This window comes from Varanus komodoensis, unplaced genomic scaffold, assembly GCF_004798865.1.
Source record: "Varanus komodoensis strain SLA01 unplaced genomic scaffold, ASM479886v1 scaffold42, whole genome shotgun sequence".
NCBI classification, from domain to species: Eukaryota; Metazoa; Chordata; class Lepidosauria; order Squamata; family Varanidae; genus Varanus; species Varanus komodoensis.
Genome location: NW_025335972.1, coordinates 8,447,194 through 8,473,817, shown reverse-complemented (window position 1 = coordinate 8,473,817; position 26,624 = coordinate 8,447,194). Strand labels below are relative to the sequence as shown.

The 26,624-nt window shown below is 46.1% G+C and overlaps 1 protein-coding gene across 1 annotated transcript in view; it reads right to left on the bottom strand.

Moving 5' to 3' along the window:
- The window catches only part of RGL3 (ral guanine nucleotide dissociation stimulator like 3), a 44,451-nt gene extending 21,696 nt beyond the window's left edge, over positions 1–22,755 (bottom strand). The window contains exons 1-9 of the mRNA XM_044443441.1: positions 22,732–22,755; positions 16,176–16,274; positions 16,004–16,012; positions 14,776–14,993; positions 13,444–13,679; positions 7,767–7,900; positions 6,972–7,187; positions 2,027–2,130; positions 1,687–1,771 (exon numbers count right to left, since the gene is read on the bottom strand). Of these exons, the coding sequence (XP_044299376.1) occupies positions 1,687–1,771; positions 2,027–2,130; positions 6,972–7,187; positions 7,767–7,900; positions 13,444–13,679; positions 14,776–14,993; positions 16,004–16,012; positions 16,176–16,274; positions 22,732–22,755 (1,125 nt within the window). The remainder of the gene's footprint in view (positions 1–1,686; positions 1,772–2,026; positions 2,131–6,971; positions 7,188–7,766; positions 7,901–13,443; positions 13,680–14,775; positions 14,994–16,003; positions 16,013–16,175; positions 16,275–22,731) is intronic.
- Between the last annotated feature and the right edge of the window lie 3,869 nt (positions 22,756–26,624).

Sequence of the window (26,624 nt, the reverse complement as noted above, 5' to 3'; positions counted from 1 at the left end):
CATCTATTTTGAGCTCTTGTAAGTAGTATCTTCCTCACGGCTTCCAATGGTTGGCCTACTGGAGGAATAGCAGCTGGACTTTTCGCTTCTGTGAGGAGAGTCTGTTTTACTTTTGCACAAAGTGAAGGAACCTGAAGGTACTTGCACTTGTATTCCTTTCTTCTCCGGGGGCAAGGAACTTCTTATGTGAGTTCCCCTCAGGCCACAGGCATGCCTGCCTAGCTGCAAGGAGATGAGGAGGAGAGGTTCTTACCACTAGCCTGGGCTGGGATCTCATCTTCAAAGATACCCCAGGTGGCATTTGAGGGTTCTTGGATCCATCACAAGGATCTTGCATACTTTCTCCCTGTGGAAGAGGTACAGGCAAACTGGAGGGTAAGTTGAGCCAACATCGGAAGTGCCACAATCAAAATGTACAGAGGGGATTCCATTGGGTTGCCATCCAGGAGAGGGCTTTTCAGGGGACCCAGAGGCAGGCAGGGATTGCCACAGGTGCGGTTTTCTCTCACTGCTGCCATACTGTCATTTACCCAGCACGGTTATGGCTTACACGTACGAGGGAAGCTCCTCCCACACTCAATACATGGCGACTTTGCTTTGGCCCCACTGATTTCACCTGGCATAGCACTGCTGCAACAGCTGTACCCAAGTCCTCCCTGCATCTGACCTCAGCCATGTTCTCATCAGTGGGAATGTATTCTCACAGCAGCCTTCCCCAACCTGGTGCTCTCCAGAGGTGCTGGACTACAATTCCCAGAATTCCTAGAATTGTAGTCTCACACCTCTGGAGGGCACCAGGTTGGGGGAGGCTGCCTTAAGCAAATTCCACCAGGGCACTGATGGGAAAACAAGAAGAAACCAAGGAGATCAGGGCACATATTCTTTCCAGAACTGTGTATATCACATTCAAGCTGTCTCTCTCAACTTTCCCTCTTCTTCTATGCACAAGCCATCTTCACTAGCATGTGACTACCAGAGATGGCAAAAATGAAGGTACACTTTTGCTGCAGTGGCATACACACTGGAGAAAAGGTGGGAAAAGGAAGGCAGAGCTGAATGCAAAGCAGTAAAGAGCAATAATGACCATGGGTTTGGCACATGCTTGCCAGAAAAAAAAAAACACAAGGAAGCCTCAAAAAAACAAAACAAAAATAGTCATAAGTGAGGTTTGCGAAAGCAAGAACTAGACCAGTGGACATACCAGGAGGAAGACACATGAGTGCCCCATGTGCCACAAGAGAGAGTTGTCCTAGAAAACACAGCATAACTTGGCCACAGGTCCCTGAGTCAGGTAGGGGTATGCTTTGCAGGCCTGTGGGCTAGGAGTACATGCTCACATACCTGTATCTATGCAGAAGGTGGGGGGGGGGCAAGGATGAGGCCACACAAGGGCAAGAGGCTAAAGTCTCCCCCGCTCCCGGCTATTTGGTTGCTTCAGGATCATTGACCTGCCTTACCCCCCCACACACACCCCCTGGCCTTTTTCTGCAATTGGCACTTACATCTAGGTTTAATTAAATCACAGGCATCTGTTATGTATAAAATGTAAGCAATGAGGAAGAAAGCAGCAAGGAGGGAGCAAGCTTGGGCTCATTGCTCATTTAGAGTAGCTAAACTGTGCTTTAGCAAGCCAGGAACTGAGTGTCTGGACTGGGCCAGTTCTTTATACAGTTCTTTCTTCTTTACCTGCAACAGGATTTCTCGGCAGTTCAAATGATTGTTGTCTTCAGAGAAGATCTGTGAGAGTTTTCGGAAGATGCTGCTGGTGTCCCTGCAGGAAGAGGAGAACACCATGTCTGCTGCTGTGTGGCAGTGTGGGTCATATGGGCCCCATGCCTGCTTGGGGCAGGAGGAGCTTGAGGTCTCTTAGCATCTCTGACTGAACTCTCTCCCAGCAAGGATCAGATCCTTGAACCCACTGTGGTCTTACAGTCAATTCTTAAAAGGAAGAGGAGCCTAGCAAAGATTGGATCTGTTTATGCTATCCAATCTCTGCTCTCTTTTTGCATCCCCTGCAAAGCCTCACCTGTTGACAGCAGCCCAGGTACGTTTAAGCCGGTAGATGGAATTGGACTGCAGAGCAGAGAGGATGGCGTGCAGTGAGGAGAAATTCCGTAGGGCCCGGCATCGCTAGAAAAGATGGGCACCATTTTGCAGAAAGGTAAATATTTCAGTAGGTGGGGGCAGTTACTCAGCAAGGTTTAAATGCAGATACTTGGACGCATTAAAGTTTCAATTGCAAAAAAAAAAAAGCACAATAATTAAGAATACATTACTACAAGCATTGTCTGGTTTAATTGGTAAATTTGGTTAAACCAATGTTAATTGGTGGAGTGAGTTTGAAGGGAAAAAAAAGTTTATTCTGTGGGTTACTTTAGTTCCAGTGTGTTAGTTACGTAACAATATAAATATTATTTTATGGTAGTATAACTCAAAAAGTGGAATTAACAGGACTTTAGGCTTGAACAAGGATAGTTTCTATTTAGTAAATTGCAAGTTATCTTCCACTTCTTCAGTGTTTCAAAAAGAAGCCTATAATGAGGTTTTGAGAATGTGTTTAATTGTATTTAACTAACACATGGGCAACATGTTAGAGTGGATGGTGGCGGGATAACTCCAAGCACTCTTGGATGAAACGGATTATCTGGACCCATTTCAGTCTGGCTTCAGACTGGTACTGAAACTGCCTTGGTTGCCCTGTACAATGACCTGTGCAGGGAGAGGGACAGGGGGAGTGCATCCCTGTTGCTTTTCCTGGACCTCTCAGTGGCTTTCGATACCATGAACCATGGTATCCTTCTAGATAGACTGACCGGATTAGGAGTTGGAGGGTCTGCATAGCAGTGGTTCCACTCCTACCTGGCCAGCCGATTCCAGAAGGTGGTGCTGGGGGACTATAGCTCTGCCCCATAGCAGCTTTGCCATGGGGTTCCTCAGGGCTCTATTTTGTCCCCCATGCTCTTCAACATCTACATGAAACCTCTGGGAGAGGTCATCAGGAGGTTTGGGCTGTGGTTCATCAGTATGCTGATGACACCCAGCTCTACCTCTTGTTTACAACTACTCCAGGTGAGGCAGTGGATGTACTGAACTGGTGCCTGGCTGAGGTAATGGGCTGGATGAGAGCCAATAAACTGAGCCTCAATCCAGAGAAGACGGAAGTCCTGTTGGTGGGCGGATTGAGGTTTCAGGTAAGTGATTTTTGACCTTGTCCTGGACAGGGTAGCACTCCCTCTAAAGGACAGGGTCCACAGCTTGGGAGTACTCCTCGACCCAGAGCTGTCACTGGAAATCCAGGTGGCAGTGGTGGCAAGGAGTGCTTTCCTACAGCTTTGGCTGGTCCATAAGCTGCGTCCGTACCCAGACAAACACTGCCTAGCAATAGTGATTCATGCTCTGATAACCTCCTGGCTGGATTACTTTAACGCGCTCTACGTGGGGCTGCCCTTGAAAACGGTCCGGATATTTCAGCTGGTACAGAATAGCAGCCAGGTTGCTAATGGGGACCGGTCATTATTCTCATATAACACCGGTCCTCTATCAGCTCCACTGGCTTCCAGTTGAAGTCCAGGCCCAATTCAAGGTGCTGGTTTTGACCTATAAAGCCCTGAACGGCTTGGGACCGGAATACATGAAGGAACGTCTCCTTCCTTATATGCCCTCATGCCCCATAAGCTCTGTGGGAGAGGCCCTGCTCCGAGAACCCTCCCTGAAGGAGGTAAAAAAGATATCTACTCGGAGGAGGGCCTTCTCTGCGGTGCCGAGTTTATATTCTTTTCAGCACCAGGTTAAAACCTTTTTATTTAACTGTTATTAATGTTTAACAGTCACTTTTATTTAACTTATTTATTGCATTTTTGGTTAATTGTTATTTACTGCTGTTTTATTGTAGTTATTTTAAAGCTTGTAAGCCGTCCTGAAATCCCATGCATAAGGGACGGCATACAAAAGTTTTAAATAAATAAATAACTGATGGATCTATTAAAACAGTGGTGGGCAATACACAGTCCACTGTCTCCTGATGCCACTCACCCCCTCCCCTTCCCCTCCCCTTCCTTTAAAAATGGGCAGCCATAGTAGTGGTTGTAACACCAAAAGGACTGTAGTTACCTCAAAACAAGCTAATTTTAATCTGTGTTGTGGAGCAGTTTGCCATACTTTTTCCCCAAAGTTTTTGTGGGAACACCCTGCTGAATGCAGGGTGGGGGGGATGGCCCCTATGCCTCCCACAGATTGTTGTTAGTTACGAAGTCTGCAAACAGCTGTTGCTTGTTGCTAGTCACGTCCGACCCATCGCAACGCCATGGACAACACTCCTTCAGGCCTTCCTGTTCTCCACCATCCCCCGGAGTCCACTTAAGCTCACACCAACTGCTTCAGTGACTCCATCTAGCCACCTCATCCTCTGCTGTCCCCTTCTTCTTTTGCCATCTATTGTTCCCAGCATTAGGCTCTTCTCCAGGGAGTCCTTCCTTCTCATTAGGTGGCCATCCCACAGATGCCCATCCCTTAATTTAAAAAAAGACATTTAATAAACTAAAAATCTTTAACCCAGTTAAAATCCCTCATCTTAAGCCAGTCGTTGAAATTACTTTTTGATACATCATAATGAATTCATGCTATCAACACAGCTCAAGTTCACTTTTCTTTTTTAAAAAATGCAATGGTATCTGTGCCTTTGGCATTCATAATTAGTACACACATTCCTTTGGATAAAAGTAGTCAGGCATCAGGTTGCACATTTTGCCAGGACTACTGCTGCTATTAGAAGAAGCCCACTGGCCCTTTCCCTGACAGGATCCATGGCAAGAACGAGTTGAGGTGTCAAGGTTTAGAGCAGGCCAGGGATCCACAACCTGCAGCCCCCAAGTTTTTGTGTGGCTCTCCAACCTGCTTCTTTACTCTATCACCCTCAAGGCATTTTCCCTCAGACCCACCATGCTGCTCTCCTGCCTCAAGCAGCACCATCTTCTGCTGTTTTTCAAGTCCCTTTCTTACAAAAAATACAATAGCTACATTGTTTCTTCTGGTCTCCAAGGTACCTCCTGTCAACCCCTTCCATGCCAGAATTTTGGCCATTCTGGGTGCTTTGCTAACCACCAGAGCTCAGGACTGCTGCTATTAGAAGAACTGACTGGCCCTTTCCCTGGACCTGGACCACTCACCTTTTTTTACTCCCCCTCTCCATGCATTACTATGTGAAGGCTATAGAGCTGTGTAAGGAAGATAAAGCTACTGTGTGGATGGGTACAGGAGATGTCTGGCCTGCTTTTGCAAAAATAAAGCCCAGAAAAATGGAGTAAAATGCCTGGTATTTTTGCAAAAAGGATACAAAGCGTTTTGCATACTGAACATTTCTAGAGTCTCCATGCATGAAGACTCCTCCAAGTGGCTTCCAAGGCTACTGGGGAGGTTGCTGCTCCAGGCAAAAGCATTCTTCCTTCTTCAACAAGAGCTGGTCGCTCTGACTTTTTGCCTTGCTTGCTTCTGCCTCTCCTCCCCCACCCACTCCAGCAAGGACTCTTCTCATACACCTGTGATTGCAGGAGCCCGTGAGTAGCCCCTTGGTTGAGAGGGAACGAGTAATCTCTTAGCAGGGAAGTTTATGGGATTCCCCTTTCCACATCTTCCTCCAGACAAGTTCCCTTCTCCCTGGCTGCCATTTTGCTTCTCATGATTGAGGCTTGGCTGGCAGGCAGTGACGTGTATGTGCCCCCTGAATATAATTTGAAGAGATATTGAAATTAAATGGCACACTTCCCATGCAATTTCACTGCATCATCCATCAGCAAGCCTTGTATAGTAAGATTCTTAAGTAGGAAATTGTGATGTGTATTGTTGTATTCAGCATTAATTACACCAGGCATCATGGCCTTACTCATTGTCAGTTTCTAAATTTTCTCTGAGAGATAGATGCAGAATATGGAGATGGCTTCGGCGAATGGGGTGGCATAAAAATGTTTTAATAAATAAATTAAATAAATAAATAAAATGTATTGTATCATGCAGAAATCAGGTGGCTTAGCAGAGGCAAACTGCTCAAGCATTTTTTTAGTCCATCATGAAGTTCATGTCCTCAAGTTCTCAAGTAGAAAGAAAAAGGTCAAGAAGTGTTGTCTGACTCTGGCTGGATTTTTGACTTTCTTAACTGATATCACAGAGCATCTGAACACATTGAATCTAAGGTTGCAGGGAAAAGGAAAGCTTCTGTGTGACATGTACTCTGAACTGAAAGGCTTTGAAGCAAAACTAAACTTTTCTGTAAAGCCAGTTAGTGAAGGTATCTTTTCAAACTTCTCAGACTACAATGAACTAAAAGATACTTGCTTGCAGGCATGTTCACAGTCTTTGGCATCACATACACCTGTGAGAAAACTTCTTCCTATATGAAAATTGTGAAATCCAAGTGTAGGTCAAGACTTACAGATGAACATTTGCATGCCATTTTAAGTGTGTCTGTCACAAACCTTGATTTGGACATTAGTGCCTTGGCTAACAGAGAACAGCCACAAAAATCACACTGACTAGGTAAGCTTGTGTAGTTAGGTAAAGTATTGTTCCAAAGTGGATTGCATTCAAGTTAACATTTCTTCATTGACCTTGGGATGTTTACTTCTGATCTAAATTGGTAACTTAATAATTTTGTTACATTTTTATTTAAGATGTGGGCCTCTTTAGGCGTTGGGCACTGTAATGCAGCCCCCATGTCCCAGAAGGTTGAGAACCACTGAGCTAGGGGATTGTAGGTGCCATACACAGAACATGCAAGAAGGAAGGGAAATCTAGAAAATGTGACACAAAAATGGAAAGCAGAAAATCAGTTTCTGATCTGTTCAACACCAGGATGACTCCTGCTCCAAAGCCCACTCCACTGTGAGACTGTATCTACAGTGCCAGTCTCTTCCTGGCCTGGTTTTATCACCCCATTCACCTATCCCCACTACTAGACATCATCTCTCACACACACTCACCTGGGCAATAGCAATCCATTTCTCTAACAAGTGTGCCCGCTGGGCAGTGCGCAGTGTCAGGTCTCCAAGCACAGATGCAATGACACAGCTGGTGACTGCATTGAACTGGGCCACAGTGGCACGGACACTGGGAGACACATGCTGATTCTCTTTCTTGACCCGTTGGGACCACACACAGCCCAGGCAGTGGAAGGGGCGCACTGCTCTAAAGAGATCCTGGAGAAGGAGGGCAGCAAGTAAGCGGAGAAGGCCAGCCCAAAGCCACTCAGGACACCCACAGCAGACACAGTCAGGTCTCAGCAAATAATGGGACTAGCAGTCCCACCACATAAGCCAGAGTGTAGTGGTCGGAACGTTGGACTGGGTCTTGGGAGCTCTGCCAGGGTTCTGGTCCCCATTTGGCCATGAAGCTCACTGGGTGGGTGACCTGTGAATAGTCACTGATTCTCAGTCTAACCCACTGCACAAGCATTTTGTGAGGAAAAAGAGGAGGCCTTGGGCCCCTTGCAGGAAAAATGGTGACGTAAATATAATTAGTTAAATAAGCAGACCTGCAGTATATTAGCTGGGGAGCTGCTGAAAAACATGGTGCAGTTCCTATATGCTTTCAGCAGATGGATAATGAAGGGCATGCATGGGGCTACCATCACTCCCATGCCCCACAATTCTTCTCAGCCATTACATTTTAATCCATAGAGTTGGAAACAGAATCCAGGAGATTGAGAGCTATTCCACACATTAACAATTTCATGCCAGAGCTACTTTCTAATCCTGGGCCTTCCCAATCTTACTTACTGCATCAATCAGGGTCAGCTGCTCAGCCACTTCATCGACAGGGAAGGACAGCAGGGCCAGTGCTTCCTCATAGCTACCTGCCCCAGTTGCCTCTCTGATCACCCGTGATAGCCCCATCCTGGGGGACTTTTCTCCTGTATGGTGATAAAGTAGGACAGTCCAAAGTAAGTACAAGACTAAACTGTAGGAAAGAGGAGGGCCCAAAGGCGGGATATAAGGAGGCAATTGCAATGGAACAAGATTGATCCTTGCTTGATCTGCAGTTGTTGCTAGTTGCGAAGTCATGTCCGACCCACCACAACTCCATGCACAACATTTCTCCAGGTCTTCCTGTCCTCCACCATCTCCCAGAGTCCACTTAAACTCATGCCGACTGCTTCAGTGACTCCATCTAGCCACCTCATTCTCTGCCGTCCCCTTCTTCTTTTGCCACCTATTGTTCCCAACATTAGGCTCTTCTCCAGGGAGTCCTTCCTTCTCATTAGGTGGCCAAAGTATTTGAGTTTCATCTTCAGTATCTGGCCTTCAGTCAGGGTTGATCTCCTCTAAGACTGACTGGTTTGATCTTGCAGTCCAAGGGACTCGCAGAAGTCTTCTCCAGAACCACAATTCAAAGGCCTCAATTCTTCAACACTCAGCCTTCCTTATGGTCCAACTTTCACAGCCATACATTGCAACTGGGAAAACCATAGCCTTGACTATATGCACTTTTGTCGGCAGGGTGATGCCTCTGCTTTTTAGTATGCTGTCTAGATTTGCCATAGCTTTCCTCCCAAAGAGTAAGCGTCTTTTAATTTCTTAGCTGCAGTCACCATCTGTGGTGATCTTGGAGCCCAAGAAAATAAGATCTGTCACTACCTCCATTTCTTCCCCATCGATTTGCCAGGAAGTGTTAGGACCGGATGCCATGATCTTAGTTTTCTTAATGTTGAGTTTCAAGCCAACTTTTGTGCTCTCCTCTTTCACCCGCATCAAGAGATTCTTTAGTTCCTCTTCACTTTCTGCCATTAGAGCGATATCATCTGCATATCTGAGGCTGTTGATCGTCTTTAGGCTTTTGAATAGCTTGGCTAGAATACTGTCCCCTCCACTAGCTTTGTTGTTGCTCAGACTTCTGAAGGCCCACTTGACTTCACATTCCGGGATGTCTGGCTGAAGGTCAGTGACCACCCCATCATGGTTATCAGGGACGTTAAGTGCTTTTTTGTATATTTCTTCTGTGTAATTTTGCCACCTCTTCTTAATCTCTTCTGCCTCTGTTAGGTCCCTGTCATTTTGGTCCTTTATCATGCCCAACTTCATTTTTTTTGGTGTTAATTCTAGAAGGTGTTGGAGGCCTTCACAGAACCAGTCAACCTCAGTCTCTTCAGCATCAGTGGTTGGGGCATAGAGTTGGACTACTGTGATGTTGAATGGTTTGCCTTGGATTCGAACTAAGGTCACTTTTTCATTTTGGTGATTGTATCCCAGTACTGCTTTTCCTACTCTTTTCTTGACTATGAAAGCTACTCCATTTCTTTTGAGGGATTCTTGCCTGCAGTAGTATACCTGAAGTTCATCTGAATTAAATTCACCCATTCCTATCCATTTTAGTTCACTGATTCCTAAGATGTCAATGTTCAGTCTTGTCATCTCTTGTTTGACTACATCCAGGTTGCCTTGATTCATGGATCTTACATCCCAGGTTCCTATGGAGTATAGATCTTTGCAGCATCGGACTCTCCTTTCACCACCAGATACATCCGCAACTGAGTGTCCTTTCAGCTTTGACCCAGTCGCTTCATTCTTTCTGGCGCTACTAGTACTAGCCCTCTGCTCTTCCCCAGTAGCACATTGGACACATTCCGACCTGAGGGACTCATCTTCTGGTGTCATATCTTTTTGCCTTTTGGGGTTTTCATGGATAGGGTACTGGAGTGGGTTGCCATTTCCTTCTCCAGTGGATCACTTTTTGTCAGAGCTCTCTGCTATGACCTGTCCATCTTGGGTGGTCCTGCATGGCATAGCTCATAGCTTCATTGCACTACACAAGCCCCTCCGCCATGAAGGGGTTGCTTGACCTAAGACAGGGCTAATAATAATTATTATATAGGTTGTCTGTGTCAACCTTATTAAGTCTACTATGTTCTAGGAAGGAAGGACGGATGGACAGACGGGGGACAGACAGACAGACACTACACATTAGAATAATTCTGGTCCTTCTAACTTCAGTTAGGTGGCATATTTTTGAATGTATCCTAATATATAAAGAAGTACCTCCCTGCATGTAGTAAACTAATACATCAGTGAGACAGGTATAGCATCATTTTCCCCCTGATGTCAAAACTCGTTATGTATGTAGAACTTTCTACATGAAGGAGCATTCAAAAAAAGGACAAAACTCTCCTAGGCTACAGTCTGAAGTAGCAAAATCCAAAATTCACCTACCTTATTTTGTGCAATGTGTCCAATGGCTCAAATAAGGTTCAAAGTAAATAAAGATTTGAGCTGGGAAAGCACCCACTTAATAGGCATGAAAGGAAGGGCCTCTTGTTACTGGTAGCACGTTGCTGCCTTCACCATCTGCAGTTACACAGGCAATAAGGCAGTGACTGTGCAACTTTTTGCTGAGAGATCAGGGTAAACCTTGATAAAATAAGCTAAGCCTAGTTTGATTGATTTCATAATCTCAGCTGGTCTTTGGCTGTGAAAAAAGGGGGCATGGTAAATCCTTTCTCAACAGCCCTCTTTGTACCAATACATTAAAAACATTCATGCTAACTGATTTGTTTCTAGTATTCTAGTCCTCAAGCTGCCCCCTCGGGTGAAGGTCTAGAATGTTTATATTGTGTGTTGGGCTCCCAAGACAGATTGGGGATTCTGTTAATGTACCTTCCACCCTACTGCACTTTATCAGTCTCCCTGCCACAGCTGACAGAGTTGGTCTCAGATCTAGTTTTGAGGTTCCCCAGGATCTTAGTCCTTGGGGACTTCAATTTTCATGCCGAGGCCTCCTTATCTGGAGCAGCTGAGGACCTCATAGCTGCCATGACAACCATGCATATCATTGGTGCAATACATGAGAAAGGCCACACTCCAGACCTTGTTTTCTCAATGGAGCATGAGGATGCTGGTTCCATAGTGGTGGGACATCTACCCCATTGTCATGATCAGACCTGGTCAAGTTTAGGTTGTTGCCTCCTTTTCCTCTCTGCAAGGGTGAAGGATCAATTAGAATGATCCGACCCTGGAGTCTGATGGATCCTGAAGGTTTCCAAAGGGCTATGGGGATTATCTGCCTGATATGGTGGGTGCTCTTGCTGATGCCCAGGTTGCGCTATGGAATAGGGCAATGGCTCAGGCAGTCAACATGATCGTGCATCCTCTCCCCTCCTGCTGAGCCTGTGCAGCACCCTGGCATAGTAATGAACTGAGGATGATGAAGCGGGAAGGGAGACGGCTAGAGTGCGGGTGGAGGAAGTCTCATGACAAGTCTAATCGAACACGTTTACAAGCTCACTATCTATTCTGCAGCAATAAAGCAGGCAAACTGTGACTTCTTTGCCTCCTCTATTGCTTCCTCACAGTGCCGTCCAGCTGAATTATTTTGAGTGGTCCAGGGCTTCCTTCAAGCTGATTCACCAGATGAGACCCTGGAGCCCTCAATGGCTTACTGTGATGAATTTGCCCAGTACTTTGAGGGAAAAATCACCCAGATCTGTCAGGAGCTTGACTCTACTGTTTGTATACATTAATCTTTGGAAATGTCCAGTGCGCTGTCTTATCTTTCATCATTGGATGAGTTTCAGTTGTTGCAACCAGAGGATGTGGACAAGGCACTTGGCTCTGTCCAACTAACCACATTCCTGCTTCATCCATGCCTGATATGGTTGGTTGGAACGTCTGTGGATAATGTTCAGCCCTGGGTCCAGGAGGCAGTCAATGGCTCATTGAAAGAGGAAGTGGTCCCTGTCCCATTGGAAGAGGCGGTGGTTAGGCCACTCCTAAAAAGGCCAGGCCTGAATCCAGGGATATGGGATAACTATCATCCCATCGCCAACCTTCCATTTTTGGGCAAGGTGTTGGAGCGGGTGGTGGCTCAGCAGCTTCAGGCACTCTTGGCGGATACGGATTATCTGGAACCATTTCAATTGGGTTTTAGGTCTGGGTACTGGATGAAGACAGCCTTGGTTACCCTGTACAATGACCTGTGAAGGGAGAGGGATGGGGAAGTGTGGCCCTGTTGGTTCTCCTTGACCTTTCAGTGGCTTTCAACACCATTGACCATGGTGTCCTTCTGGACAGGCTGGCTGGGTTGGGAGTAGAAGGCACCGCTTCACAGTGGTTCCACTCCTACCTGGCTAACCAGGTCCAGAAGGTGGTGCTGGGGGACAGTTGCTCTACCCCATGGCAGTTGTGTCATGGGGTTCCACGGGGCTCTGTACTGTCCTCCATGCTGCTTAATATCTACATGAAACCACTAGGAGAGGTAATTCAGAGGTTTGGGCTGAGGAGTCAGCAATATGCTGATGATACTCAGCTCTACCTCACTTTCTCATCTAGTTCAGGTGAGATTGTTGCCATCCTGAGCTGGGGCCTGAGCTCAATAATGGACTGGATGAGGGTCAATAAACTGAGGCTTAATCCTGGTAAGACGGAGGTACTATTGGTAGCAGGGACCTCCGATAGGTTAAGAGGGCCTTCCCTGTCCTGGATGGGGTCACAAGCCCCCTAAAGGACAGGATTCACAGTCTGGGGGTGCTCCTGGACCTCAGTCTGTCCCTGGAATATCAGGTGGACTCAGTGTCTAGGAGTGCCTTTTTCCAGCTGCAGTGGATTTTCCAGTTCTGCCCCTACCTAGACAGTGAGCACCTGAAGATAGTTACCCATGCTCTTCCAGAATATTGTAATGCACGCCTCATGGGGCTGCCCTTGAAGACAGTCTGGAGATTGAAACTGGTGCAGAATCAGGCTGCTCAGGTGGTGACTGGTACTTCTAGAGTAGCCCATATAACAGCAGTTCTAAGAGAACTTCACTGGCTACCAGTTGTGGCCCGGGCCAATACAAGGTACTTGTATTGACATACAAAGCCCTAAAGGACTTGGGGCCTGGCTATCTAAAGGACCGCCTGTATGCATATATACCCTCAGATCAGCTCAGGAGGCCCTTCTACGTGAACCACCCCTCAGGGAGAAGAGAGGGGTGGCAGCTGGATGAAGGGCCTTTTCCACTGCTGCTCCCCATGTTTGGAACTCCCTCCCTAGGGAAATTCGCCTGGCACCATTTTTATTTTCCTTTCAGCACCTGGCAAAGACATACCTTTTTAGGAAATTTGTTAACATTTGGCCTGAATGCTGTGGCCCTTTTTATATTGCTTTTATAGATGTTTTGATGTGTATTACTTTGTTAATATGTTTTATGTATGGTAAGCTGCCTAGGAAGGCCTAGGCAGTTATAGGTGGCCTATATATATATATATATATAAAAGCAAGCAAGCAAGCAAGCCCATGTCCATTCAGAGGCAGGTTAGGAAGAAATGGGATTGGCACATCAGGGCCTGAACCAAGCAAGCGCCTTGGAGGCAAGCCAGCAGCTGCACATTGCTAGGAAGCAGGGGTCATTGTGGGGCACTGGGCAGGCAGACTCCGAGAAGCAGTTGTGCTTTGACAAGCAATCTGGAGCCTGGGTACTTCTTACCAACTGCCTCAGCGGTGCCTCTTCTGTGTTCTTCTTTTTCCCCCTCCTTGTGGGCTTGCAGAAGCTCCTCTGCCAGAGCACATGCTTGGGAGTCAGGAGCAGACTGGTACAGGAAGTGCAAGACTTTCTGCAGACTGGGGTGCTTGGGGGGTTCCCAGAAGTCTTCAGGGTGATGCTGAAGCCAGAACTCCAAAACATGTAGCACCTTCCTGCAGCCAGAAGAGAGATGCAAGCGGCTCCTTCCCTTGCCTCTCTCAATTGGGTGCTCCCATCCCCTAGGGCTTTGCTTGTTCCAAATGACCCCCACCTGCCCATTGCTTGCCCCCAGTGTACCTTGCCAGGCTGAGTTGATTTTCCCACATCCCACTTCACTACTCACCCGGCACCTCATTTTTCACAGGTACATCCTGTATAACTCACCACCAGGAAGTACTCCAACCAAGCATGCAGGTTTATAGGTTTATAGGGTATAAAAGTTTATAGGGAATAAACAGCAAGGAGAGGACCTCATTGGTACCCTGTGATGTACTCTACTGCTGCCAAAAAATGGTCATTGCCGGACACAGGCTCCCGGGAAATTATTTTGCCCTCCTCCTCTTGCAAAGGAGGACAAAACCAGGGAGTTCCCCCAGCTCCAAGTAGGCGCAACTGCAGCTGCCAATGGGCCCTGCGAAACTGTTTGCCCAGTCAACTAGATGGAAAGCAACAGTGGATGGAGCTGAATGGAACAAATAGTGAGGCTTAGCTGGGTGCTGGCTTTTAATCAGCACAAGAATGTCTATGCTGCCAATTTAAGTTGGTTTTATCAGTTGTTCCTGCACCCCAGAGGGAGTTCTGGGAGCTGGAGTTCTGTGAAGGGCAAGTAGGAAATTCACAGCACTCTCCTGGGGCAGTGGGAATAAAGCCTCCAGGGCAGCCATGATTGCACACGGGCACATTGTGCTGGATGCCGAAGAAGGCCAGCTGTGGTGCGTCTATGACAGCTATGTAGAAAGTAGAAAGTAACAGATTTCTGTGAACCTGCATCCAGCATGAAATAATCTAATTCTGCAAGGGTTGCCTCAAGCTTGCCTTTTCTAGAACGAGGAGAAAAAAAGATTCTCAGTTTGCTGGCTCTTCCCACTGCACTGGTCAAGTAGGCCCTTGCCTTGTGAATCAAACCTTTCCTGGATACCTTACTTACTTACTTACAGTACTTATTTATTTAAAAATTTTGCATGCCGTCCCTTATGCCTTGGCATCTCAGGCTGGCTCACCATACATACATGGGAGCTCAGATCCTCTGGCATCCTTCCAGTACCCACATCATCCACTCACTACCCAGTGTCTCACTTGTCTGGTCCCAGTGGCGGCAACAGCAGCTCCAGCACCTGCACAGGGGTGGCAAATGCCTGGTAGGTGGCCAGGAAACTGGACATGTAGTCTAGGTCACCCTCAGCATTGGCTGTCACCAGCCAATCCACCAGCCTGGGGAGCGTGGCAGCCCGTAACACACGCCTCTTGCATGTGCGGTACTGTACAAAAGAACACTCCGGTGTGCCGTGGTCATCCTGTTGGGAAAGGAATGGGCATGTCACCAGGAGGTAGTGGGATAGCTGCATGTAAATAACACTGGACCAGTGTTAAATAACACTGAAATAATGCACCTTATTTCTTATGCAATGTAGCTGACATTGACCAGGCACCAGTCCAGAGAAAGCTAGTTGGCACTTGATAGATAACAGCATCACAAACAAAGGGCAATTCACACCAGCCCAGCCCCCTTCTCTTCTATGTACTGGCACCCCATCCTACCCCCTCCTTCGGAGCATCTTCTTTGGTGGAAAGTTTGCACCATTTCAGCTTTTTACTTCTGTAACCTATTGGAAAGTGTTAACCGTGTTACATGTAACTCTCTAAGGATCAATGTATAAAAGGGACGGCTGAGGACTGCTCAGAGGTGCCACCTGAAACCATTCATTGGTAGCCGGTTAGTCTCAAGAATAAATCCTTTAAAGGAAAACCTTAGCCTGTTGTGTATTTTGGGCATACACACACCAGGACACAAACCATTCGGTCAACAGCTGTGTTCCCCAGCAACTGACCACAACTCTATGCCTTCCAGTACCTGAGGCCTGAAGCAGACGCCACACTCTGCTGAATGTTCTGGGATTCCCATGAGGCACAAGTACAGCAGCTCCCTGCCACTCACCATGATCCCCAGCAACCAGGAGAGGGGGTCCTGTGGCCTCTATAGCTAGAAGCCTTTGACAGCCTTCTCCTCCAGTTCAAACTAAGCCTAGGTGGGCAACCTCTCTTTCATTCAGTGGAACTTGTGCAAAATTTTAAAAACCTTATGATTTTTCACAGAGTCGTATTCTGTGTTTGATGCACTTGCAACAATTTCCTTTTCTTTTAAAATGAAAATTCATTGTAAGTTCCAAATCTTAGGGTTTCTGAAATCACATATCAAATCATAGTGAGTCAGAAGGGGGCTCCTGGGCCATCTAGTTTGACCCCCTACTCCAGCTGGCTTCACTCATGTAATTTGACAATCTACATGTTGTTGTCAAATTTTAACTTGAATACCCTCAGTGAAAGAGGGAAGGAAGGACTGAAGGGTGGGTTCTTTTTCATGCCTGAATCTGAACCTGGGAAGGCCTTCACAACCCGTATTGTTTGACCAGCAAACCTGTCATAAACCTGTTTCTCATGGAGGAAAGGCCATGAGGATGTATGAGAATGGCACATACCAGGGGACTGCTGGCCACATGCTCCTTTCTCACTCGCTGAAGAACGATGCTGTAGATAACCCCATCTTCTACCTCTTCACCCCACTGTTGTAGCGGCGTCTGGGGAGAGGCAGGGAAGAAACCAAAGCTCAGTTGAGAAAGGGGGTTATTGCTGGGCTGAGGAGGTTGCGGCTTTCCACAAGTTGCTGAACAGCAGCTCCCATAATCCTTGATCATTGGTCATGATGGCTGAGGCTGATGAAAGCTGGAATCCAACAACAACTGGAGGACCACAGATTCTCCATCCCTAACTTATAGAATGAGGTGCTCTTTGCCTCTTTTGTGCTCTCCGATATATGTTTTTTCTAAAGTTGCCAGTGATTAATAGCAACACATCTGGCCATAAGGGCTTTTCCCCTTCCCTTTGGAACACTTACAAAATACCTGTCCACAAGAATTGAATTGTAATTTCACATGAAATTATTCATTAATTGATGCACTGTCAAATTGGAGGCATTAGAAAAGAACTTTTGTTTGTGTTTGAAAAGCAGTAAGGCTAAGCTTTTCATTCAGGGCATTAATAGCCCAGTTGCCTGCATGCTTACACAAACACTGAGTGGGATTTATCCCCTCACTGGTGTATTATAGCCTTACCTCTAGACCAGGGGAGGACCGAAGATTAATCTCCTGGTAGATTTTTGGATGATTTGCCATAAATCTCCAAGAGTTACAATAATTTCATGAGAACAAGTAACATTCCAAGGGGAAAAAAGATCTCTGCTATGCATAGCCTTGTGTTAAGGCTTATCTCTCTACTTCAGTGCTCACCTGCAAAAAAGCTTTGGTTGCTTTTTGCCAAGTTATGGTTAAGCTATGCTGGCTACTTTCTGTTAGGATTCTTTCAGTGTAGAATAGTATATACGCCAAGGTAGCAGCTAATTTACAGACCAGTTAGCCTTATGTCCATTGTAGGGAAAACAATGGAAAGGCTCATAATAGTGAGAGATCTAGTGATGGTAGACAGGGGAGGATGGCGGCCACACAGCACGGCTTCCACAAAAACAGGTCCTGCCAGACAAACCTTGAGGAATTCTATGACAAGGTTTCCAGGTGGCTAGACAGATGGATGCGGTGGATGTGGTTTACCTGGATTTCAGCAAGGCCTTTGACAAAGTGCCCCATAATATCCTGGTGGAGAAACTGAGGAGTTTTGGTATAGACCAGGGGTCTACAACCTTTAACATTTAAAGAGCCATTTGAACCCGTTTCCCACACAAAAGAAAACACCGGCAGCCACAAACCCCTTTTGACATCTAAAATGAAGATAACACAGCATATATCGTTTTTTATCTTAATGCTATATATATCTTATGATTTAGCTGCAGCTCTTGTTCAGTCACTAAAAACTGTTATTTTAAATCTTACATTATAAACTAGCAGGACTCCTTTCATATATTTTGAATAGGAGAACAGCTTCCTGCAGAGTCAAAGTCAGTGCTAAAGGGCTGCATGCATTAAACAGCAAACCCCATAAGTTCGTCAGCAGTAAAAGCAAATGAATCTACCCACATATCATTAAATGTTTGGTTTTCTTCAGAAACTTTTCTTTTCTTCAATTTATCCATGGTTGCCCTACCGGGGGAAGTCATGGATATAGGTGTGTTTAGTGACTGATTATCAGATAAACAGTCAAATGATGTTAATTGTGACAGGTCCCAAGTGCAGCTTTTATCATTCAAAGGAGATTACATTTGGACAAAGAGAATCTTTTCAGCAACCTTTCTTGTAACATGAGAGACTGCAGGAAGGTTGTTCTACTCTTTCCCTCCAATGTTGCAATTTACTTGACTTGCTAGGGTTCCTGAGTGGATGCCTCATCATCACCTATTGGTATTTTGTAACTCAGAGCCTTGCATATTTTGGGCAACAGAGCCACAGCAGAGGGATTCAAGAGTCACGTGTGGCTCCGGAGCCGCGGGATGCCGACCTCTGCTATAGACCAATACACTGTCCGATGGTTTAGGGCATGGTTGACTGACCAAAAGCAGAGGGTAACTATTACTGGGGAATCATCAGGATGGCGACCAGTGGCCCCTCTGTCCTGGGGCCACTCCTGTTTAACCTTTTCATCGTGACATGGAAGAAGGGGTGAACAGTGTGCTGATCAAATTTGCAGAGGATACTAAAACTGGGGTAGTGACCACAAATGAGGAGCAGGTACTCCAGATCCAAAAGTATCTGGACAGAATATGGAAGTGGGCAGGAGACAACAGGATGGCGTTCAGTGTGGATAAGTGCAAGGTCTTGCACTTGGGGCATAGGAATGGGTGTCATAAGAGCAGGTTAGGGAACAAGTGGCTGGAGAGCAGTACTTGTGAAAGGGACCTCGGGGTGCTGGTTGACTGCAGGCTAAACATGAGTCAGCTGTGTGATGCGGTGGTCAAGAGGGCGAATGCCACCCTTGGTTGCATAGCCAGAAGTGTGACTTCTATATCAAGAGAGAGATTACTAGCACTCTATACGACTCTGGTGCACCTGCAACTGGAGTATTGTGCTCAGTTTTGGAGTCCTCATTACAGGAAGGATATAGCCAGGTTAGAGTCAGTGCAGCGTAGGGCCACAAGGTTGGTGGGCAGTTTGCAGGGGAGGCTGTGTGAGGTGAGACTGAGGGAACTGGGTCTTTTCAGCCTGCAGAAGAGGAGACTCAGAGGGGATCTGTTGGTGACTTACAGGTATGTGAGGGGGTGTCACACGGAGTTGGGTAGAGACCTGTACTCCCCCACAGAGGAAGGCAGGACATGCTCCAATGGAGGAAACCAAGGTTGTGGCCCTATGCTGCACAGAAGGGGCCTTCTGGGTCATCTAGTCTGACCCCCTGGCTCCAGCTGGCTCTGCTTACATGCCCACCATGTGCATGTCCAGCCTATCCTTGAACACCCTCACCGATGGGGTCTCAACCACCTCCCGTGGAAGCCCATTCCATACCCTCGGGGCCCTAACTGTCAGGAAGTGCTTCCTGACATCTAAAGTAAACCTGGGTTCCCTGAGCTTTGCTCCGTTGGAGCGCGTCCTGCCCTCCTCTGCAGGGGAGAACAGAAACAGGTCCTGCAAGCCAGAAGTCTGCCCACTCCTAATTAAACTCCCATTTATTTTTGTGGCATTAAACAAATGCAGAAGTGCCGGGAGGGGGGATTGCAGTATCTGTGAACAAGAAGCATTTGTTCTCTAGATGTGGCTTGATTTTAAACGAGCTGAACAGAATAGTTATCATTTCAATGGGAATTGCATACAATCCATTTCTGCTAGACTGTGTTCAGTGGACATTCCACAAAGACAGTGACCTGACTCCATATACACACAGGTTTGGCTTTTTTGCCTGCCCCTGCTCTTTGCACAAACCCCTCCAGCAGCCTGACACAGCAGGCAGTGGTGGGGGCTGGTCTGGGACTTCTAGAGCAGGCCTGATGATCAGATCTAGGGCAAATGAACACATTCCTAAAAAGGCTTTCAAATTTTGCAATTGTTTATGGCAGATTAAAAGGTAAAGGTAAAGGTTTCCCCTTGACATTAAGTCCAGTCATGCCTGACTCTAGGGGGCAGTGCTCATCTCCGTTTCCTAGCCGAAACGTTTGTCCGCAGACAGTCTCCGTGGTCATGTGGCCAGCATGACTAAACACCGAAGCGCACGGAATGCTATTACCTGCCCACCGAAGTGGTACCTTTTTATCTACTTGCATTTGCATGCTTTCAAACTGCAAGGTTGGCAGGAGCTGGAACGGAGCAACGGGAACTCACTCCGTTGTGCAGATTCGAACCGGCGACCTTTCGATCTACCAGCCCAGCAGCACAGCGATTTAAACCACTGCGCCACCTGTATGGCAGATTAGTACAGATTAAATCTGAGAATGAGGACAGTTAATCAAGCAGAGGTTGACTAGTTCTTTCCTTTTCTTTGATGAGGTTCCCACCTCAATCTTTTCTCAGACTGTCTGCAGTTCTAAAGGCTGAAGGTGGCATTTCAGGGGACTGCAGACCTTTTCTTAAAGCTCATGACAGTTGTCAGTTGTACACCACCGTATTTCCATAATTGCCTGTGCCATCCAAACCAGGTGATTAGTCTCCAAGCCAACCCAGAACCCTGGGGTGCAGGGTAGCTTGGTTTGCCACCCAGTTCCCTGGGTATGGACAACACAGCAAGCAGTGCACAGCATGGGCCATGAAGGAAGCCCAGGCCTAATTAGCTTGTGGCACGTGTCATCCAAACCTGGCAATGTGTGTGGCAAGGGTGGCTTCAAAACCACCCCAGAACCCAGGGCTTGTTGCACAGTTCAAATCAAGTTTACTTCCCAGTAACTGTGCACAGGATTGTAGTCATATTCCAATCTTAAGTTAATTATGAGATTTTATTAGAGTTGCTTTTAACTAGGCTGTTCATTCTTTTGAGTATACATAATTACTGTACACTGCTGTTGGTTTTTACTTTGATTTTAAATTGCACTTTTAATTTCTTTAAAAATAATATGTTTTATTGTGCTGTATTTTATTATTTTAATTGTTGTGAATCATGCAGAGCACTTCAGCTCTTGGCCAGTATAGAAATGAAATAAGAAAATATTAGAATAGCTTGATGTTAATATCCATCTATCTATCCATGCTGTGGGGTGATTATGAATTCTGCTTGTAGGCATGACTAAGGGGTCTATAATGATGAACTCCTGAACCTCAACATTTACTTAGGAAGCCAGGAAAAGCCAGCATTTACTTATGTTAGGAAAAGCTTCACCTACTTTGAAAGGGAGACAACCACAGTCCTGCTACTAGTGTTGTCAGCACGTAAGACAACTGTTCACTTTTGGTGAAAGAAATGCTCTGCAGTAGCATCAGATTTCCCTGAAGTGAAATCTGGGCATGGCATGGGATTGAGTTGCCTCTGCCCACTCTGCAACCAAGTTTGCTTCTTGTACAGGAAAGGTGCAGGATCCACAAAAGTGGGCAAAACACACAACTAACTCTGGCAGAAAAAGCTCTGCACGCTTGATTTCTGCACTGCAATCCACTAGCTCCTAGATGACCTTCCCTGACATTTCCTGCAGAGCAGAGCCACCAGACAGACCGGTTGAGCAAGAGGGTAGCAAGGTAACACCACCACCATCTATGCACTGCAAAGCCAGCCCTTCCACCAACTCGACCGGGCATATTTGTGTGCCAGTGCATATCATGCAACATGGGCACTAACGTAAAAAAGGGCACTGTTTAACCTTTCTTTAAAAACAGTGAACCACCTCTAATATATTTTTCAAATAGTGTGGCTCTGTATTTGTTGGATATGTCTTGCCACTGACAGATTTGCAATAGGGAAAAAAATCCTTAATATGGGGACTCTATCAACTTTCAACTATACATACCAACCAGCTTCAGAAGTTGCCATGGGGCACAATACCCTAATCTTTTTGTCTACAGGGCTCGTGGGAATCCTGGGGTGATGTCTCCATTTGTAAAGTCCCAACACCTGCTCCCCTATTCTGAGCTATTTCTCTCTTCACACTCCCTTTCCATTTTTCCTTAAAATATTTTTCTGCATGTATACACATATATACTCAGTTTCTTATTCCATGTTACTGGTATACAAACAAACAAGTGCCTAGCCTCTCTCCTGCATAGGCAAAGGTACTGTAAAGGCAAATCCAGGGGCTTGAATGCAATCCTTCTCTCTTCACAGAAGGGTGTGTGTGAGAGAGGAGGCAAAGTGAACAGAAGTTAGGGTGCTGTGTTTAGGCTTTGCTTGATTTTCTATCTTCTCACTCAGGTCAGCATCAGTTTTGCCCATCTGACAGCCTCCAGATGTTTTGGCTACAGTTCTCAGCATTCCTGGCCATTGGGCATGCTAGCTGGGAGTCGACGGCCAAACACCCGGAGAGCACAAAACTGGGGGGTGCTGCTCTGTAGTACCACATATCTCAAGGTGCACCGTGCCCATCCTCCTCACTTCCAAGCTTCTCCACCCAACGCTCTCGTTCTCCTTTGCACCAGGGAGCAGGGCATGGCGAGCGGAGAGCGCCCACCGGCCTTTGCTGAGGCCCACAGCGCCACCACACACGTTATCTACGCAGAAGGAAGCCCCGCGGAGTTCAGAAAGGCTTATCGCAGGTAGGTACGGACCGCGGTGCAGCCTTAGGGACTTTCCTCTTTTCCATAAGTCTCGTCCACTCCCAACTTCAGAGTGGACACGCACCGCACTGCCTTTTGCCTTGGATCATTTAAACAGATTTGCAAGGCTCTGTACAACCGCTTTACAATTTTACAACCGTTGCTTCTTGCAGTATTCCCGCTGCAGCCTTGAGCCACTCGGATTGACGGAAGGGCGAAAAGGAGACAGGAAGGCAGGGCGTCCGTATGAATGACCTTGAGTTAGATCCGACGCGAAGAGACCCCCAGCAGAGTCGTGCACCAGAGGGAGTCCGGCGACTGCAGGGGGCGGCAGATAAGCAGCACGTGCCGAAATCCCCACCGCTGCGTGGCTCCTACTGTTTCCCGTGCGCATCGGCTAATCCCGCCCCGCCTGCCCCCGCCCCCGTACCATCGCCATCTCCACTTTGCTCATCCTCCTCCGGTCTCCTCTGCAGCCGGTTCCTGGCTGTGTCTCGCGCCTGGAGTAAAGTGGGCGCCAGCGGGCCGACCGTAGCTGTTGGAAGGAGGAGCTGCGTCTCCTACTGCCCTGGCTGGGAACCTCTTTATCCAGCCCTCTGACTCCATGCCAGGGGGAGGGAACCACGCAAATCACCCGGGCAAGGGGACGGCAGCCTTGTAGTGGGCTGGATGGAGTAAGGAACATGATCCCCAGGAAAGCAGAGGAGCATCATTAGACGACCTCCCCCCGCACCCCCGCAAGATCCTTAGGGAGGCTGGGAAGAATTCCTAGAAAGCGCTGTCTTTGTGGAAACACTGGATGGAGAACCCCAGGCCCTGCTGCGCTTTTGCCTTTTAAGTTTACGTTTTATTTAACGGGTAGAATTAGGCTTCACAGATTGCCTTTCCTCCCTCCTCCAATTGACACAAAACCAGGGACATTTCTGCCTGCCTGGGGTACATTTCAGACACTGGTGCACTTATATATTTTTCCGGCGTATATGGCTAGGAAAGCTTTTGTTGACTTCATAGAAACAGAGCTGGAAGTATCTTGACGGTCGTCCTGCACAGTAATGGGCACAAGTCTAGCCCCAGGACCTGCTTTGGATTACATGGTTCTCCAACTAGCAGGGGACGCAAAGCAGTGGCTCAGGGCTGCCTTCAGGGGGTATGTTTGGTGAGTCTTTTGGGTGGCCTGTTCCTGGGATGTGACTTATCTCTGAAGGGAGACTAGGTCACTCCCCTGAGCACATTTCTAAGACCAAGATTTTTTTTTTCATTCTTGGAACTAAATTCATGGTACTATCACACATAAATGCACCTTGACAAATGCACACATACTGCCAAACAGAAGTACCTTACAAGGTCCAACTCAGATCTGCTTTTCCTGCAATTTCCAACTATTGGGTCTAGTCCTGTCCTCGTGAGCAAAATCCCTTCTGCTTCATCTTCTGCATGGCAGCCCTTCAAACGCTTCCCCCTTACCTTCCTTTCTCCAGGCTAAACAGGCTTCTCCTCCAGCTCTGTCAACCATTATTCACAGGACTTTGTCTGCAGATCTCTCACCTCCTCTGGACATGATCCAATCAGTCTACATTTTTTTAATTTAGTGTCCAGAACTAGTACTCTAGTATTTAGAAGCACTTGCAATATTAATTCCATGCCAAACTACATGTCCTGTGAAACTACATTTAAAATAACCATTAGGGAAAAGAAATGTATTGATTGCTCATCTATACCATCTAGAATGCTTGGTGCAATTTTGAGATTATTTTTTGAAATATTAATATTTCACAGTGTATCTTCTGTATTTTTGTGCTTTTTAGGACATAAAGTCAATGTGCATTAATTATGTCTTTTTTTAAAAAAAGAGCTCTTTTACTCAGTAGATACAACATAACAGTTTGGGCAGAATCCTGGGTACTGGGAAGCCTTTGAAGGCATGCACAAATGCTTTTGCATGTGGATTTGCATGACTGCAGCTATTCCTCAGAATTGGATCATCACTGCTCCTGGTTTTTGAAATGCTAAAGGCCAAAATGGGTGTTATGCAGGGAGTCGTATTTATTGTTCATGAGTTTGCCTGCTCACAGTAGTTTAATTTTTACATCAAAATGGGAGCACAAGTAAAAGCAGCTGGTCTCTCTCCACTTCCCTGTTTTTATGAATGGCACAGGACTGAACAAATGTGAGTGTTCTTTCACAAGCCTAGTTTGAGTCTGAGTGCTTCTTATGGCATTAGAATAAGATGGGGATGTTGTACAGAAAGTACCATTAAATGACACGACATAGCAAATGTTTCTAGAACAAAATTGTTGAACTACTTTTAAAATTATCTTAGGGCCATGTTTTATCCAGAAATGGAAACCATTTTTAACCTCAAGCTTAAACAGAGGACCCAAGGTTTTTTTATGTATATGTCTCCTTTTTTATTTTGATGTCTGTTACTGGGTGTATCTATATAGATCTGTTGTTGCTGATTTTATTGGTTTTTATTGCTTTTTTGTTTTTATCATTTTTCATATCTTAATGGTTGTGTACTTTGTTTCAGTAATTCACTTTGGAAGGGCTTCTGCTCTGAAAGGTAGCCAAGAAATAAATATTGATTTTAAAATAAATTTATTTGATTTTAAATAAATATTGATAGTCATTCCTTTTTCTTAGTAGGTCTTCAGAACACGGTGTGTGCTTAAATCTCTAAACATACACTTAAGTATAATACCTAGGATTTTAAGGGAGGAGCCACTGAGACATTTAAAGTCCCTGTCACCTTCCATTTCCATCTACTTGTTTTTTTAAGTCCTGCCCCAAATGTTGTGGTGCCACACTGTAACTTAGGCTTTAACCCACTTCAGTCCCCCAGCTGAAGAGCAGCACCTTCAGGACACCTACCATGGCTAGAGTAATCATTCGACTATGGGCAGTTTAAGAACTCTGCCTTAGCAAAATACAATTACTGTGATGTGTAGGAAATTGTGATTATGGTGCATTAAAGAAATATAGATGGCATATTGGAAGGGTTCTGTAAAGTTCACAGAACTTTGAAAAAATAAGACAGAACAAACTGTGGATGCTACATGGTAGGAAGAAGAGATGTATAGTAGCTAATGGGGACACCCTGCTGTTGGGATGCCCTTCAGTGTTATAACCTTGTTCCATGTTTTAGGGAGAATTCCACTTTTGCACAAATGTAGACACTTGTGTTTATAGTGCTGGTCCTACCATTACAACATGTATCAAAATAGTTGGGCAAATGCACAAAGTAGATTATGAATCAATTTTGCCCCAATGGGAGAAGATCTTGCACAAAGAGAAGAAAGAAGCATAAAAATAGGAGTAAGCAGAGAGCAAGTTAAACAAGAAAAGTAAACTAAACACAATTAGTTGAACTGAGACCCATTTGTACTTTGGGGGATAAAACACATGGCCTGTATGTTTTATCATCAACACCTTACCTTGAGCTGACGGGAAAAGTTCACTTTTCACTTCCACCCATATTCAGCAGCCTGACTGTCTCCTTTGCTGAAGGTATAATGTTAGCTTGAACAGGGCCATCATTGTTTGCCATTGGACCAAGGTAATTATATTATATGGTGGCCCTGAAGGCAAGTGGAGTACGCGTGTATTCAGTACTTTCGTTAAGAATGCCACAGAACAGAAGCCCTCTGTCTTCAAGGATGATCAGAGGATTGACCATCCTACTGCTTCTGGGGGCCTGTCCTTAGAATGTCTTACAACACAGAAAAGGATGGTTATTCCTTCATTACCTCCTTATAGGAAGAGTGTGGAACTGGACACCTTTTGCAGCCAGCCTTAGCATCCAGTGTTCTTTATACTGAGAAAGGAGAGAGATGGCATCAACTGGTAAATGAAAGCAATTGGACCTTTGAAGCACATCTGCATGTATCCATTTCTTTTCAGCCATTTATTTTGCTTCCAGGGATTAGGTTTACATGGGGAAATGCATGCAGGCTGGAAATGGATGAACTGCCAAGTGCAGGAAAAAGGAAGATCAGCCATGGGAGTGCAGTGGATAAGAAGCCATGTAGGGCATTGAATCTGAAGTCTCTGGCTTCTGAGGTGGTTTACAGTTCAACATATTCATAGAACCAATAGCTGGAACATAAACTTTTGCATATAAAGAAAAAAGAAGCAACAGTTGAGTTGTTGCTCCTGAGCAATTAACTTGTGGTCTTAGTTTTACTGGAGCACATTTCAGGCATATTTGTACACAAGGAAGACAGGCTTCCTACCCACAAGTGTGCATGTTTGAATGGATTTCTTTGGAGCTTGGCATGAGTGCAGTCTGGCTGAGAGAATCCTGAAGTACAGGTCATCCTGTGG